This window comes from Homalodisca vitripennis, unplaced genomic scaffold, assembly GCF_021130785.1.
Source record: "Homalodisca vitripennis isolate AUS2020 unplaced genomic scaffold, UT_GWSS_2.1 ScUCBcl_8849;HRSCAF=17131, whole genome shotgun sequence".
Taxonomy (NCBI): Eukaryota; Metazoa; Arthropoda; class Insecta; order Hemiptera; family Cicadellidae; genus Homalodisca; species Homalodisca vitripennis.
Window position 1 is genome coordinate 13291 of NW_025784959.1, and position 16266 is coordinate 29556.

General features: G+C 51.8%; 1 protein-coding gene across 1 annotated transcript; it reads left to right on the forward strand.

Moving 5' to 3' along the window:
- Nucleotides 1-5785: 5785 nt before the first annotated feature.
- On the forward strand, nucleotides 5786-8238 carry LOC124374510 (protein TRACHEARY ELEMENT DIFFERENTIATION-RELATED 7A-like). The gene is made up of 2 exons (XM_046832712.1): nucleotides 5786-5800; nucleotides 7609-8238. Exons 1-2 carry the CDS (start codon nucleotides 5786-5788, stop codon nucleotides 8236-8238), a joined length of 645 nt encoding a protein of 214 aa, XP_046688668.1.
- The last annotated feature ends 8028 nt before the right edge of the window (nucleotides 8239-16266 follow it).

Genomic DNA, 16266 nt, shown 5'->3' on the forward strand with positions numbered 1-16266 from the left:
GTTAAATGCAGCCGACAAGGAAAGGAAAACACGCTGATTAACTGTGTTATCTTCAGCTGTTAGATAAGTAGCCACATTACAGCGATAAACTCCCCGGCCTGTGATACTGCAGTGCATCCTGCCACCGCACACACTCCGCACGGCCACGTGATCTAAGCGTATTGGTGTTTGCTTGTTTGTTAAATGCAGCCGACAAGGAAAGGAAACACGCTGTTAACTGTGTTATCTTCAGCTGTTAGATAAGTAGCACACATTACAGCGATAAACTCCCCGGCCTGTGATACTGCAGTGCATCCTGCCACCGCACGCCTCCGCTTAGGCCGCTGACAATGGCTGCATTACTAACTAATAGTAACTCGCTCACATCGTATACTTCTAGTTTAAATATCGTATTTAAACATTTACACCGCTAAATTGTAGTTTGTTAAATTTCACGTTCTTGGTCCAAATCTCACAGAGTATGTTTAAAATGTGCCCTGGACACGTCGTCCGTTATTTAACCTTCCAGTGAACAATCCAACATTAGACTTTACTAAACACCATTGGGGAGCTTCTCGCTGTAGGTGCATCACTGTTCTAATATAACACAGGAGCTATAATTAAAAACCAAATTAACATAGACGACGCACGACGAGTCAGTCGTCGATATAAATATAATTCTCTCGCCATGTTGGTCCGTGACATCTAAAGACTCATCACGTTTCTGTAGTAAGCCATACAGAGATGATGATATCATTTAGTTACGTTATACAAGAAAGCAATGTACAAAATGTTTGTTTTAGATAAAATTACTAGCACCAAATAACAGTGTGGCGCTGACATGGCAAAAGTAGCCATCAATACAACCGCGTTACTAATATTTTTCAATCTTGTGAGTTAATAATGTAGCGACAAAGTAAAATACTACATTTTTACCTCAACACTTTACAACTTCATCGTAATAATTTTGTGTAAATTAGGACTGTGCCTTCCTATGCTCTTAATTGATCTAAAGAGACCTGTTTCAATTAGTTCCCATTTACTTTGACAATTAAAAGGGAATATTTAAAATAATTACTACGACTTGTAAAATTACTCACTAGTCAAATTATAGAACCGAACTGACAACATAAATTCCTTACCTATTTTGATACGCTACAAAACAATAAAGCGCTAAATAACAGTCACAGCCACCAAACATGTCGATTGTCAAGATTACAGGATTAATATGTCGACTGTGAAATTCGGTACCATCATGTACACAAACCATTGCTGGACAAACGTAAATACAGGCGTTATCAACAACCGAGATAAGAGCGGAATCTGTCCAAATGACACATGTCGAATAATATGGCAGGATTTGTTATCACTTATTTAAAAGCGGGTCCCAATTCCAGTTGATTTTACTGGTTTTCTACTATAAAGTAAACTAACATTTTACTCTGGTTAATTTCCAAGTAGCTAACTAGACCAAAATACACGGGCTGGAATGGAGAGAGTTCTATAGGCGTGATTTTTCTGTACATAAAAGCATTTTTTTCCGCCTCTCCCTAAAGAAATTGACTCTGGTTGGTTATTCTTTTTGGAGACTTTTGTATAAGTGAATAGTTACTGCCATTAAAAGGTACGATTATGAGTGTAATTAATTAAAATTCAACAATAGAATAAATATGTTTTGCAAAAATATTACTTGCAAAAGTAACTATCATTATTGATCTAAAATTCGAGAAGAATATAATTGGTAATTGGTAGTACCTATACAGTTAATAACAAGAAGAAGTGCGATACAGACGCCACATGTTTGCGGTACAGGCTTCGCTGAGATTCGATGTAAGATTAAGTCTGTACCTCACTTCATTATTGTTAGATAGAACGACAGACAATCATACGACATTCTTTAAATCCCGAGACAAACAATAGAAAAATCACATTATCCTACTAATGACGATCAGCCATATTCCCATGGTTGGACTATGCGCCATCATAGAAATCGCTCTTGTCTATGTAGAAATGTATTTAAATGTAGAAATTTCTACTTTACAGATGAAATCTATCTCGAAATATCTTGCCACAAGATATATTCACATTGTTTGTTTAAGTAAATTTGGTTTTTATATAAGAATTTAAATAATAAAATACTACACACAAAGTGACCACAAGATGATGTTTGGATGAGTTGGGATAGTTGGGGCTACATGTGTTACAATGTCACAAGGTCAAATATTTTATGAGTATATTTTCTTGTTGCCACCATTGTTACACATTACAGCAATAAACAAATATTCGCTAACGCTCAGCCAAATCCCTTGGAGTGACATGTAGCCATTATAGAGACCTCAGTGTTCCTCATACAGAAATGAAACTTCATTTTTGAGATATCATGCGATCAGAAATGTGTTTTCAGCCCCAAATGGGATTCGAATCAAATAGCGGTAAAGCTAAGGCAAGGTTGACATTTTTTTATTTCAAATATTGACAAAAAACATGGCCACATACAACGACAAACTAAGCTATTGCCAAAGATGTTTAAGAGCCTTTAGTGGCCACATGTTGGTAAAATAGCTTCCAAATCCGCAAAAAATGCAAAATTAAAAAGACAACGCTTTATCCAGATAATACAGCCTCCAACACCTACCTATACTGCACCCGTCAACACACACACTGCTTCCAATACTAAATTTAAGATTAATTTTACACCTTGAAATGCAACAAAGGTCAACAAATGAATGCAAGTCAAGTACTGTACCACTTCCTTGTAATTGATTATAAGTTACAGTCTATTCAGAGATTAATAGTATATTATCAGGAAGTTCACGACTTTTAGATAAACAACATTTGTTTTGAAATCGGGTCATGATGAAAACTCTACGCTGCTTGTATACGAGTAGATCCAATCAAGTATGACTACCCAACAAGTGACCTGTAGTAATTCTGTATGTTTCCTTGAGAAAATCATATAACCGAATATTTTTCCTTTTAAATTTTTATAAAACAAATTCGAGCACTATATGTACTATACAAATAAAATATACCATATGAAATATACTATTTGTTATATGAGCGTTACATCACATGTAGCATTTAGGTTCTAAAAAAACGTTTGTTTCCTATCCAACAGCACATTTTCAGTTGATAGACCCAACATCAAGTATGCTGTAGCTAAATGAAAGTGCCTAGATACTCTCTGGTACTAACACAGCCTGTGAGACAACATGTTTATCAGCTAGTGCAGAAGACATGGTTACAGATATAGGCTAAATGAGAAAGTAAGTGACCACTAAACAACCAGCTAATGTGTGAACCGACAGAAAAGCCTGCGAACTACTGACCCGGTAGGACACTTCCCGTTTACACAGAGAAGCAAACAGCGGTAATGGTCTTACCATACAAGAGATGAATCGCCTTTCACTTGGATGTAAATGAGGTATCCGAAATATGTACTCTGCTGACAAAGACAAATGTTACTCATGACCTTTTTTGTGAGGACCATCCAAACGGAAAGTTTCACCTAGAGATGAAATATCTACACTATCCATATTCTGTATTCATTTTTATCCGTCACACCCTTATAAACTTCGTCACTATTCCTAAATCCCTTCCCCCCTGTTCACTATTCACTTTGGGTCACTAGTCCTTGTTCGCTTTCTCGACATTCTGTGTTCACGTCGTCCGTCATACCCTTATAAACTTCGTCAATATTCCCAATTAACTTCCTCCGTCTTCACTATTCACTTTAGGTCACTAGTCCTTGTTCACTTTCTCGATATTCTGTGTTCACGTCATATGTCATACCCTTATAAACTTCGTCACTATTCCTAAATCCCTTCCCCCCTGTTCACTATTCACTTTGGGTCACTAGTCCTTGTTCGCTTTCTCGACATTCTGTGTTCACGTCGTCCGTCATACCCTTATAAACTTCGTTCAATATTCCCAATTAACTTCCTCCGTCTTCACTATTCACTTTAGGTCACTAGTCCTTGTTCACTTTCTCGATATTCTGTGTTCACGTCATATGTCATACCCTTATAAACTTCGTCACTATTCCTAAATCCCTTCCCCCCTGTTCACTATTCACTTCTGGGTCACTAGTCCTTGTTCGCTTTCTCGACATTCTGTGTTCACGTCGTCCGTCATACCCTTATAAACTTCGTCAATATTCCCAATTAACTTCCTCCGTCTTCACTATTTCACTTTAGGTCACTAGTCCTTGTTCACTTTCTCGATATTCTGTGTTCACGTCATATGTCCATACCCTTATAAACTTCGTCAATATTCCCAATTAACTTCCTCCGTCTTCACTATTCACTTTAGGTCACTAGTCCCTTGTTCACTTTCTCGATATTCTGTGTTTCCACGTCATGTGTCATACCCTTATAAACTTCGTCACTATACCCAAATTACTTCCTCCGTCTTCACTATTCACTTTAGGTCACTAGTCCTTGTTCACTTTCTCGATATTCTGTGTTTCACGTCATATGTCATACCCCTTATAAACTTCGTCACTATACCCAAATTACTTCCTCCGTCTTCACTATTCACTTTAGGTTACTAGTCCTTGTTCACTTTCTCGATATTCTGTGTTCACGTCATATGTCATACCCTTTATAAACTTCGTCACTATACCCAAATTACTTCCTCCGTCTTCACTATTCACTTTAGGTCACTAGTCCTTGTTCACTTTCTCGATATTCTGTGTTCACGTCATATGTCATACCCTTATAAACTTCGTCACTATACCCAAATTACTTCCTCCGTCTTCACTATTCACTTTAGGTCACTAGTCCTTGTTCACTTTCTCGATATTCTGTGTTCACGTCATATGTCATACCCTTATAAACTTCGTCACTATACCCAAATTACTTCCTCCGTCTTCATTATTCACTTTAGGTCACTAGTCCTTGTTGACTTCCTCGATATTCCCTATTAATATTTTATAACCTTGAGCCCTCCTCTCATTCATGAATCTGCCACAATTTCCAAAAACAAATATAACATTCAAACATCTACTCCAAATTACAAAATGTCACACCTATCTTCCAGGACTTTGGACAAATGGACAATACTAAAAATCTATTTCGAGTATTCTACTGTTCAATAAGTCACACCCTAATATATATATATATATATATATATATATATAATATATATATATATATATATATATATATATATATAATATATATATATATATATTAGGGTGTGAGTGGAATATTATTTAATGCTCTACGGATTTACCCTTAATATTTGACTGAAACAAACTCCGCCTAAATTGTGTCTGTAACCCTCCCCTCTGTAAGTTAATTTTCTATCTCGAGACGGGGTTATGCTGCTGTCAATCTCTGTAATCCGGTACAGCCCAGGCTTGCATTCATCTGCCCAACTCTGCTAGATTACATTTCCGACCTTTTGCTAATCTAATTCAACGCACCAGATTGCTTAATAAAATCAAATACTGCCTCTCATTCACGCAGCGGTCATTTCTAAATCAAATTCAAGCCAAGAAATCAAAGCCCAACTAATACAACTAATTATTATAACAAAACACTATTTAGTTATACTCACATGTTCACGGTAATGCTTTACATTTATACATAATAGTATATTATTTATAATGTTATATAGATCAACGCCATTTTTAAACATACTCTGGTTATGTTTGGCATTAATTCAATAAAATTAAGATTTGTTTTTTTACCCAAAGACAAAGTTTCCGTTGTTTTCCGTAAAAATATTGATGTATGTTTTTACTAGCGACCCAGCCTTTATTTGAATCAGAACGTTTTGGGTTCCTAAAAAAAGATGTAACATGAGTGAGTCAGCGGTAGATAATAGGTTTCCCAAACGTCTGTTAGGAGAAAGATCAGAGCTGTTAACAAAAAAAACAAACAATAACAATCCACCTGTAAATCACCATGACAGGGGAATCTATTTAAACTATTTGTTACTAAATGTAAGGAACGAAATGTGCAAAAAAACTGGAGGGCATAGCTCCGTGGTTCGAGATCACTCAAAAATGTAGCAAATGTATAGTCATTAAGGCCAAGTTTGTTTTGCAAAAATAATCTAGCCTTTCGAAATGGCGGACGAAACAATAAAAATTATTGAGCGATGTCCGACCTTCAAATATTATTAGATACGAGCCTTCCACCACCTCCCACTAGTTTAATCCAATCCTTCTAGCCACTGTCCCTCATCAATATTGGCAACACCACAAGATATTGTATTTTTAAACAAAATACCCACTATATTAGTTTCATTCTTTAACAACTTATTGTCCTGAGGTTTTGATAAGCCGTTCATGGTCTCCCACTGTTGGTAAAACACTGCACAGTTGCCTTCAATATATTAGAGACGGGCCTTCTCACCTCCATAGTTAATCCAATCCTTTAGCCACTGTCTCTAATTGGCAACTCACAAGATATGCGTTAAACAAATACCACTATAAATAAGTTTCAATCTATTAATACATTTATTGTCCAGAGGTTTGATATCCCGTTCATGGTCTCCCACTGTTGTACAACCACTGCAAGCTTCGCCTTTCATATATATTAGATACGGCCTTCACACTCCACTAGTTAATCCAATCCTTCTAGCCATGTCTCTCATTGGCACATCAAAGGGTATTGGTTATAACAAAAATTACCACTATAATAGTTTCAATCTATTTAACAATTATTGTCCAGGAGGTTTGATTCAATCCCGTTCATGGTCCTCCCACTGTTGGTACACCACTGCAACAGTTCGCCTTCAATATATTAGATACGGCCTTCACACCATCCCACTAGTTAATCCAATCCTTCTAGCCACTGTCCTCTCTATTTGGCAACCTCACAAGATATTGGGTTTAAACAAAATATCCACTAATAATAAGTTTTTCAATCTATTAAACAACAATTATTTGGGGGGGGTGGGCGGGGGGGGGGTGCGGGTTGTGGGGGGGGAGGTGAGGGGGGGGGGGGTGGGGGGGGGGTGGGGGGTGGGGGGGGGTGAGAAGTTGGGGTCCAGAAGGTTCTGATAGATCCCGGTTCAATGGTCTCCTCCACCTGTTGGTACAAGAGACCACTGCCACAGTTCGCCTTCAATATATTAGATACGGCCTTTCACACCTACCCATCTAGTTAAATCCAATCCTTCTAGCCACTGTCTCTCATTGGCAAACTCACAAGATATTGGTTTTAAACAAAATACCACACTATGAATAAGTTTCAATCTATTAACAATTGATTGTCCAGAGGTTTGATAATCCCGTTTCATCGGTCTCCCACTGTTGGTAACACCACGTGCACCAGTTCGCCTTCAAATATATATAGATACGCGCCCTTCACCACCTTCCCCACTAGTATAAATCCAATCCTTCTAGCCCACTGGGCTCTCATTGGCAACTCACAAGATATTGGTTAAACAAAATATAAAAGAGCAAAATAAGAGAATAAAAAAAAAAGAGAAGACAACATAAACAAATGAAAAACACTTAACGATAGAGATAATAAAAATATGCATAACAATAAAAAAACTGTAAAAAAAAACAAGAAGAATAACTACCCCCCACCCCGGGGTCACCCACTCTCAAACCACCCCGCACCCCTCACTCCTCCTCCCACCTACAGATAAGACGGTGTGGTATAATAGAGGCCATCCCCCAATCAAAAAACCAACTCAACCCCCTCCCAGCGAACCCACCCCCTCTCTACTCCACCCCACGCCAACCAAAGCCTCCCATCCTCACCACCCCCAACCACCCCCCCCCCAACCACACCCCCTCTCTGTGAGTCGACCCCTAACCCCACATCCCTCTCCTACCACGCGTCACTCACCCGTCCCCCACTCCGCCCCCCCCCAGCCCGCCCTGCACCCCCCAACCTCTCTCCCCCCGACTCATCCACCCCACCCGGCCCCCCCTCACACCCCCACCCACCCGTCCCCCACCACATCACCCCCATCGCCGCGTATGCGTGCTGCCTCACACACACACTAGGTATTATCTACCCATCCCCTCTCTTTCTCCCCCGCCCTCCCCCTTACAGAGACACACACATAGTCCGAGTGCCCCACGGGTCCCATCCCCTACCTACGCCGGCCTACCCCACAACCCCCATCCTCCCCCCACCAATGCGGATCAATTCCATACACCCTCGCCTCACCTCATGCACCGACCAACCCCTCCAAACCCCCGCCTACCCTCCCACCTCCCCCACCCCCCACCCAATTACTCTCCCCACACACCCACCCACCCCACATCTACCCTCTACCCTCCACTGACCCCACCACATCCAACACCCTCACACCCCCCACGCCCCCCCCCTCCCACCCCCCCCCAACTCCCCCCCCACTCCCCTACCCCCACACCCCCCAACTCAACCACTCGTCCACCCCCCCCTCACCACCCACTACCCCCCACCCCCTCCCACCCCCCAACCCCCCCCAACCCACCCCCCAGTGCGAACATTCGCCCAGTCCCCCCCCCCCCCCCCACCCCGTCCTCACCCACCCCCCACCACACCCCCTCCACCCCCCCACCAGCACGAACTCGCCCCCCCACCCACCCCCCTCACCCCACCCTTACTACCCCCCCCCACTGCCCCCCACCCACCCCCCCCCCCACACCCCCACCCCCCAGCCTCCCCCACCCCCCCCACCCCCACCGGGCTAGCCCGACTCACCCACCCCACGATAACCCCACGAGCCCACAGCAGCCCGCCCGTAGACACCGCCCCCCCCGCCACCCCCCCTCCCCCCACCCCACCAACCCCCCCCCCCCACCCACCGCCCCTCCCCCCCCCCGCCACCCAACCATCTCCCCTCCACCCGGCAGCTCCCCCACCCCCACCCCCCGCCCGCCTCCCGCACTGTAGCCACCCCCCCCTCCCCCCACCCCCCCACCCCCCCCCCGGCGATCTCCCCCCCCCCCCGCCCGCCGCCTTCCCAACCCCTCCCCTTAGCCCCCCCACCTACTTCACACCCACCACCACCCCATTCCACCATCCACCCACCCCTTTACCACCAACCCCTCCACCGACCCACAACCTCTCACCCCCCCATCCCCCACCTCCCACACACCCACTCATACCGCCCTACACCCCCCCCCCCCCACCCCCGCAAACCCAACCCACTAGCCCCATCCACCCCCCCACCCCCCACAACCACCACCCGCACCCCCCACCCGCCCATCCCCCCAACCAGCCACCACTTACCCCCCCCACCACACCCCCCACCTCTCACCCACCCCCCCCCGACCCCACTTCACCCCCCCCTCTCCCCCGCCCCCCTCCAGGCACCCCCACCCCCCCCCCACCCTCCCGCCACTAACCCACCCCCCCCACCCCACCCCCAAACCCTGCCATCCACCCCACCACCCCACCCACCCCCCCGCACACACCCGCCCCCACCCGCCCCCCCCCATCCCCCCCACCCCCCCCGACACCCACCTCCCCCTCCCCACCCACCCCACCCCCCCCCCCCCCCCACACCGTCACCCCACTCCACCCTCCCCCCCACCCCCCCCAAGCTCACGCCCCACCCCCTCCACAGCGCCGACCCACGTACCCACAACCCAACCCCCCCCACCCGCTACACCACCCCGCCACCCCACCCCCCCCCCCCCCCCCACCACTCCTACACCTCGCCAACCCCACCCACCCGACCCCCCCTCCCACTCCCAACAGCGCACACCCCCACCCCCCTCCCCCCGCACCCCCTCCCACAACCCCCTCCCCCGCACAACCATTTCCTCCACCCGCCACCACCGCCACCCCCCACCACAGCCCCCCGCCCATCCCCCCACCATCTCCTCACCCACCACCCACCCCTCCCCACCGCACCCCCACCCCCCATCACCACCAACCACCAAACACCCACCATCCCTCCCCCCCACCCCCCCCCCCTACACGCAACCCCCCCCACCCCCCCCCCATGCCGCCATCTCCACACCCCCTCCCCCCACCCCCCACCCCCCTCCCGCCCCCCCCCAATCTCCACCCCCAATCCCCACCCCCCCCCCCCCCCCCCCGTACGGCCCCCCCACCTCTCCCCCACACCACCCACCCCCAAGCGCCCCCACACCCATCCCCCCCCCCCCCCCCCCCCCCCCCGCCCCCCGCACCCCTCCCTGCCCCCACCCCACCCCCCCCTCGCCCCCCCCCCCCACCCCCCCGACCCACCCTGCCCACCTCCCTCCCCTAAACCCACCCCACCCCCCCCCCCCCCTCCCTATCCCCCCCCCCCCCCACCCCAAACAACCGCCCCCCGCCCCCCCCCCGCAGACCCCCCCCCCCCCCGCTCCTCTCTCCCCCATCCCCCCGCCCCCCCCTCCCCCCCATCCCCCCCGCCCCCCCGCACCCCCCCCCCCCCCCCCCCCCCCCCCCCCACACCCCCGCCCCACTCCCTCCACCCCGCCCCCCCACCTCATTCCCCCCAGCTACCTCCGCCCACATCCCCACCTCGCCTCCCCCCCCCCCCCCCCCCCCCGCCCCTCCACCCCCGCTCCACCACCCCCCCCCCCACCCCCCCCCCCCCCCCTCCAGCCCCCCGCCCGCCCGCACCCCCCCACCCCACCACCGCCCCCCCCCCCCCACCACCCTCCACTCCCCCCCCCCACCCCCCCCCCCGCCCCCTCCACCCCCCCACCCCCCACCCCACCCCCCCCCACCCCACCCCCCGCCCGCCCCCCCGCCTCCCCCCCCCGCACTCTACCACCTCCGCCCCGCCCCCCCCTCCCCCACCCCCCCCCACCCGCCCCCCCCCCCCCCCCCCCCCCCCCCCCACCCCCCCCCCGCCCCACCCCCCCCCCCGAGCCCCCCACACCCACCCCGCACCCCCACCCCCACTCCCCAACGCCCCACCCCCCCCCCCCCGCCCCCCACCCTCCCCCCCCCACACCCCCCAACCCCCCCCCCCCCCCCCCAAACCCCGCCCACCCCCGCAACCCCCCCACCCACCCCCCCACTCTACACCCCACCCCACCCCCCCTCCAACCCGCCCCCCCACCGACCTCCCCCCCCGCACCCCCCCCCCCCCCCGTCCCCACACCCGCCCCCGCCCCCCTCCCTCCCGCCACCCCCACCCCAAACCCCACCCCCCCCCCCCCCCACCCACCCCCCCCCCCACCCCCACCCCCCCCCCCAGCCCCCCCCCCCCCCCCCACACCCCGCCCCCCCCCACCACCCCCCCCCTCCCCCCCCCCCACCCCCCCCCCCCCCCCTCCCCCACCCCCCACCCCCACCCACCCCCCCCTCCCTCCACCCCCCCCCACCCACCCCCCCCACCCCGACCCCCCCCCACCACACCCTCACCACCCCCCCCCCCCCCAACATCCCCCCCCCCCCCCCCCCCCCCCCCCCGGCCCACTCCCACCACCCCTCGCCCAACCCCCCCCCCCCCCCCGCACACCCCCCCCCATCACCCCACCAACTCCCCCCCCACACCCAACCGCCCCCCCACCCACCCCACCACGCACACCCCCCCCACCTGCCACCCAACCTCCACCCCCCTCCACCCCCCCCCCACACCCCCCCCCCCCCACACCCACCCCCCACCCCCACCCCCCCCCCCACCACCCCCATCTCCCCGCCCCCCGCCCCACCCCTCGCCCCAAGATCCCCCCCCCCCCCCCGCCCCCCACCTGCCCCCCCCCCACCACCCTCCCCCCCCGACCCCCCCGCCCCCCCCCAACCCCCCACACACCCCCCCACCCCCCCCCCCCCCCACCGCCCCCCCCCCCCCACCCCCTCCCGCCCCCGCACCACTACCACCCCCAGCTCCCCTGCCCTTCCCCCACAAAAATCCCTCACCGACCCTCACCCACACCCCCCCACCCCCCCCACCCTCCCCCCCCCCCCCCCCACCCCCCAACCCCCGCCCAATAACCCCACCCCCCCCCTGCCGCCCCCCCACCGACCGCCCCCCACACCACCCACCCCGCCCCCCCCCCGCTCCCCCCCCCCCCACCCCCACACCCCTCCCCCCCCCCCCCCCCCCCTGCCGCCCTCCCCCCCCCCCCCCACCACCACCCCCCCCCCCCCCCCCCCCCCCCCCACCGCCCACCCCCCCCGCCTCCCCCCCCCCCCCCCACCCCCCCTCACCCCCCCTCCTGGTCCCCCCGGCCCACCCCCCCCACCCCCCCCCCCCCACCTACTCCCCCCCCTCCCCCTCCCCCCCACCCCCCCCACCCCCCCCCCCCCCCCCCCCCACTCTCCGCCTCGCTCCTCCGACCCCCCCACCCCTCCCACCCCCCCCCCCACCCACCCCCACCCCCCCCCCCAACGACCCCCCCCCCCCCCACCCGCCGACCCCCACGCCCCCACCACCCCCCCCCCCCCCCCCCCGCCCCCTCCCCCGCACCCCCCCCGCCCGCCGCCCCCCCCACCACCCCCCCCCCCCCCCTCCCACACCCCCCCACCCCCGCCCCACCACCCCCCCCCCCCCTCCCCCTCCCCCCCCACAAAACCCCGCGCCTCCACCCCACACCGCCCCCCCCATCCCCCCACACCCCCCACGCCCCCCCACACACCCCCCCCCTCCCACCCACCCTTCCCACCCTCCCCCCCCCCCCCATCCCCAACCCCCACCCTCCCCCCACCCCCCCACCCCCTCCCCCACCCCCCGGACCGCCCACCCACCGCCCGCCCCCCCCCCCCGCGACCCCGCCCCCCCCCCCAGCCCCCCACCCCACCACCGCCCTCCCCCCACCCCCCCCGCCACACCCCCACACCAACCTCCCCCCCAACCCACCCCTCCCGCCCCCCCTCCCATCCCCCCCCACCCCCCTCCACCACCCCCAACTACCCCCCATCCCCCACCCCCCCCCCCCCCCGCCGCCCCACCCCGCGCCCCTCCCCCCACCACCCCCGCCCCCCCCTAGCCCCCTCCTCCCTCTCCTCCACCCCCCCCCCCCCCCCCCACCTCCCCCCCCACCCCCCCTCCCCTCCCCCCCCCCACAATCCGCACCGCCCCACCCCCCCACCACACCCGCCCCACCCCCCCCCCTCCCCCCCCACCCCCCGCCCCCACCCGCCCCCTCCCCCCTTCCCCACCCCCCCCCCCCCCCCCCCCATCCCACCACCCGCCCCCTCCCCGCCCACAGACCCCCCCCCCCCCCACCAGAAGCGCCCCCCCCCCCCCCGCCCGACCCCCCATTCCCCCCCCTACCGCTACGCGCCACCCCCACCCCCCCCGCCACTCGTTTTCCACTTCATCTGATCGCTCGTCTTCGACCTCAGCTCCCACCTAAAAAATAAGTTATTCATAACTATTAACAATTATTGTCCATAGGTTGATAATCCCTTCATGTCTCCCACTGTTTGGTACCCACAGCACAGTTCGCCTTCAATATATTAGATACGGCCTTCACACCTACACTAGGTAATCCAATCCGTTCTAGTCCACTGTCTCTCATTTGGCAACTCACAAGATATTGGTTAAACAAAAAATTTACCCACTGATAATAAAGTTTCAAATCTATTAAACAATTTATTGTCCAGAGGTTTTGGATAATCCCGTTCATTGGCTCTCCCCAACTGTTGGATACAACCCACTGCACAGTTTCGCCTTCAATATATTAGATAACGGCCTTTCACACCTCCCACTAGAATTAATTCCAATCCTTTCTAGCCCACAGTCTCTCATTAGTGCAACTCACAAGATATTGGTTAAACAAAATAACCCACTATAATTAAGTTTCAATCTATTAACAATTATTGCTTCCAGAGGTTTGATAATACCCGTTCATGGTCCCTCCCCACTGTTGGTACAAAGCCACTGCAACAGTTTCGGGGGGGCCTTTCAATATATTAGATACGCCTTCCACACCTCCACTAGTAAATCCAATCCTTGCTAGCCACTGTCTCACTCATTGCAACTCACTAGATATTGGTTAAACAAATACCACTTATAATAAGTTTCAATCTAGTTAACAATTATGTCCAGGAGGTTTTGATAATCCCCGTTCATGGTCTCCCACTGTTTGTACAACCACTGCACAGTTCGCCTCAATATATTAATACGGCCTTCAACAACCTCCCACTAGTTTAAGCCAATCCTTTCTAGCACACCTGTACTCATCATTTGGCAACTCCACAAGATATTGGTTTTAAACAAAATAACCACTATAAATACAGTTTCAATCTAATTTAACAATTAATTTGTCCAGTTCAAAGGTTTGATAATTCCCGTTCAATGGTCCTACCCACCTGTTGGTACCAACCACTGCTGGCACAGTTTCGCCTTCAATTTTATAGTTAGAATACGGCTCTTTCACACCTCACCATCTAGTTACATATACCAATCCCTTCTAGCCACTCGTCCTCTCAGTTGGCAACTCACACAATGAATCATTGGTTAAACAAAATACCACTTATAATAAAGGTTTCAAATCTATTAAAACAATTATTGTCCAGTGAGTGTTTGTTTGAAATCCCCTATTATGGGTCTCCCACTCGTTGGTACACCACTGCAACAGTTCTGCCGCTGCCTCACATGTATTAGATACGGGCCGTTCACAACCTCCCACTAGTTAAATCCAATCCCTTCTAAAGCCACTGTCTCTCATTGGCAACTTCACAAGATATTGGTTAAACCAAAAATAACCCATCTTATAATAGAGTTTTATTCAATCTGATTAACAATTATTGATCCAGCAGAGTTTGATAATCCCGTTCATGGGTCCATCCCACTGTTGGTACAGAAGCCATCTGCACAGTTCGCCTTTCAATATATTGCAGGATAACGGCCCTTCCACACCTAGCTAGTCCCTCTAGATTCAATCCATATCCTTCTAGCCACTCGTCTCTTCCATTTTCCTTTCCAACAACTACGGGCGGCAACTCGACAAGATATTTGGTTAAGACCAAAATACCACTATAATAAGTTTCAATCTATATTAATCAATTATTGTTCCCAAGGAGGTTTGATAATCCCGTTCATGGTCTCACCACTGTTGGTACAACCACTGCCCACAGTTCGCCTTCAATGTAATTTAGATACGGCCTTTCACACCTCCCACCCACTAGTTAATCCAATCCTTCTAAAGCCACTGTCTCTTCATTTGGCAACTCCGCAACAAAGCAATTTTACAAGTATTCATGAAAATAAGAATACAAATTGAATAATTAAGGAAATCCAATGTCGTTGAGTCAGGATTGTTTAATAAATATTTACAAAGGTTATGTTTATCAATAATGTCAACTTATTGCATTTTCCAGTCATGTTCAATTTAGATTCGTTACTTTTAGCTTATAGTATTACTTATTACCCAATGATGCAAACCGTGAAAGCCCGATTAGACCACCTTAAAAATAAGCTGAGGATTTAAGGGATGCCAAAACCACCACCAAATCATGGTTTTTTTATATTTGTTTTTTATACAACATTAAATTTTGGGCACCAGCGACCGTTGAAAATAATTCAAAAAACAACATAAGCCCGGAGAGTGAGTTTACACAATTAAGGGCGGCCTCGCTTTGAAATTACTCTTAATGGTGGGACGATTTTGAACCTGGCTATAACCCATAAATTATCTAAATAACTTACAACAAAAACAATTCCAATGACAGAAAACTTGTTCATATAAATAATTATTATTTCCATATACACAAGAAACAATTAATTCCGCCACCAAAAGGTTTTATTTCATGAAGAATTTGGGTATCGTTATTGTTTTTTTAAAAGAAAATCAATTTCTCTTGACCATAACTATAGTCTAGCCTTATTCGTGGATAAAGATAAAAAAAAGTTCCGCTGATAACAGTATTTTCACCAATGCGCCTACATCCAAAAATCGTCGTTTGGAAAACCTTTGATATTGGTTTGAATAAATGTATTTACGTAAACTTATGTTACCACCTTGCGCTCACACTATCATAACAGCGAATCATTCAACCACTCGCGTCTGTCTACTAATGCACAAACTACAACATATTACTGGCAACTGTACTAATGTAAACTAATCATGTTTATCACTTGCTCCCCCCCCCCCTTCACACTCATAATAGCGAATCATTCAACCACCCTGCGCGTCTACTAATGAACAAACTATAAAAATTACTTGGCAACTGAACTAATGTAAACTCGTGTTATCACTAAAGCTCACACTCATAATAGCGAATCATTCAACCCTTCGCGTCCTACTAATGAACAAAGTACAGTAAATTACTGGCAACTGTTACTAATGTAAACCTCCATGTTATCCACTTGCTCACAACTCAAGCGTCATAACAGCGAATCATTTCAACCCCTCGCGTCTACTAATGAACAATACTAACAAAAATTAACTGGGACAAACTGTACAAATGTAAA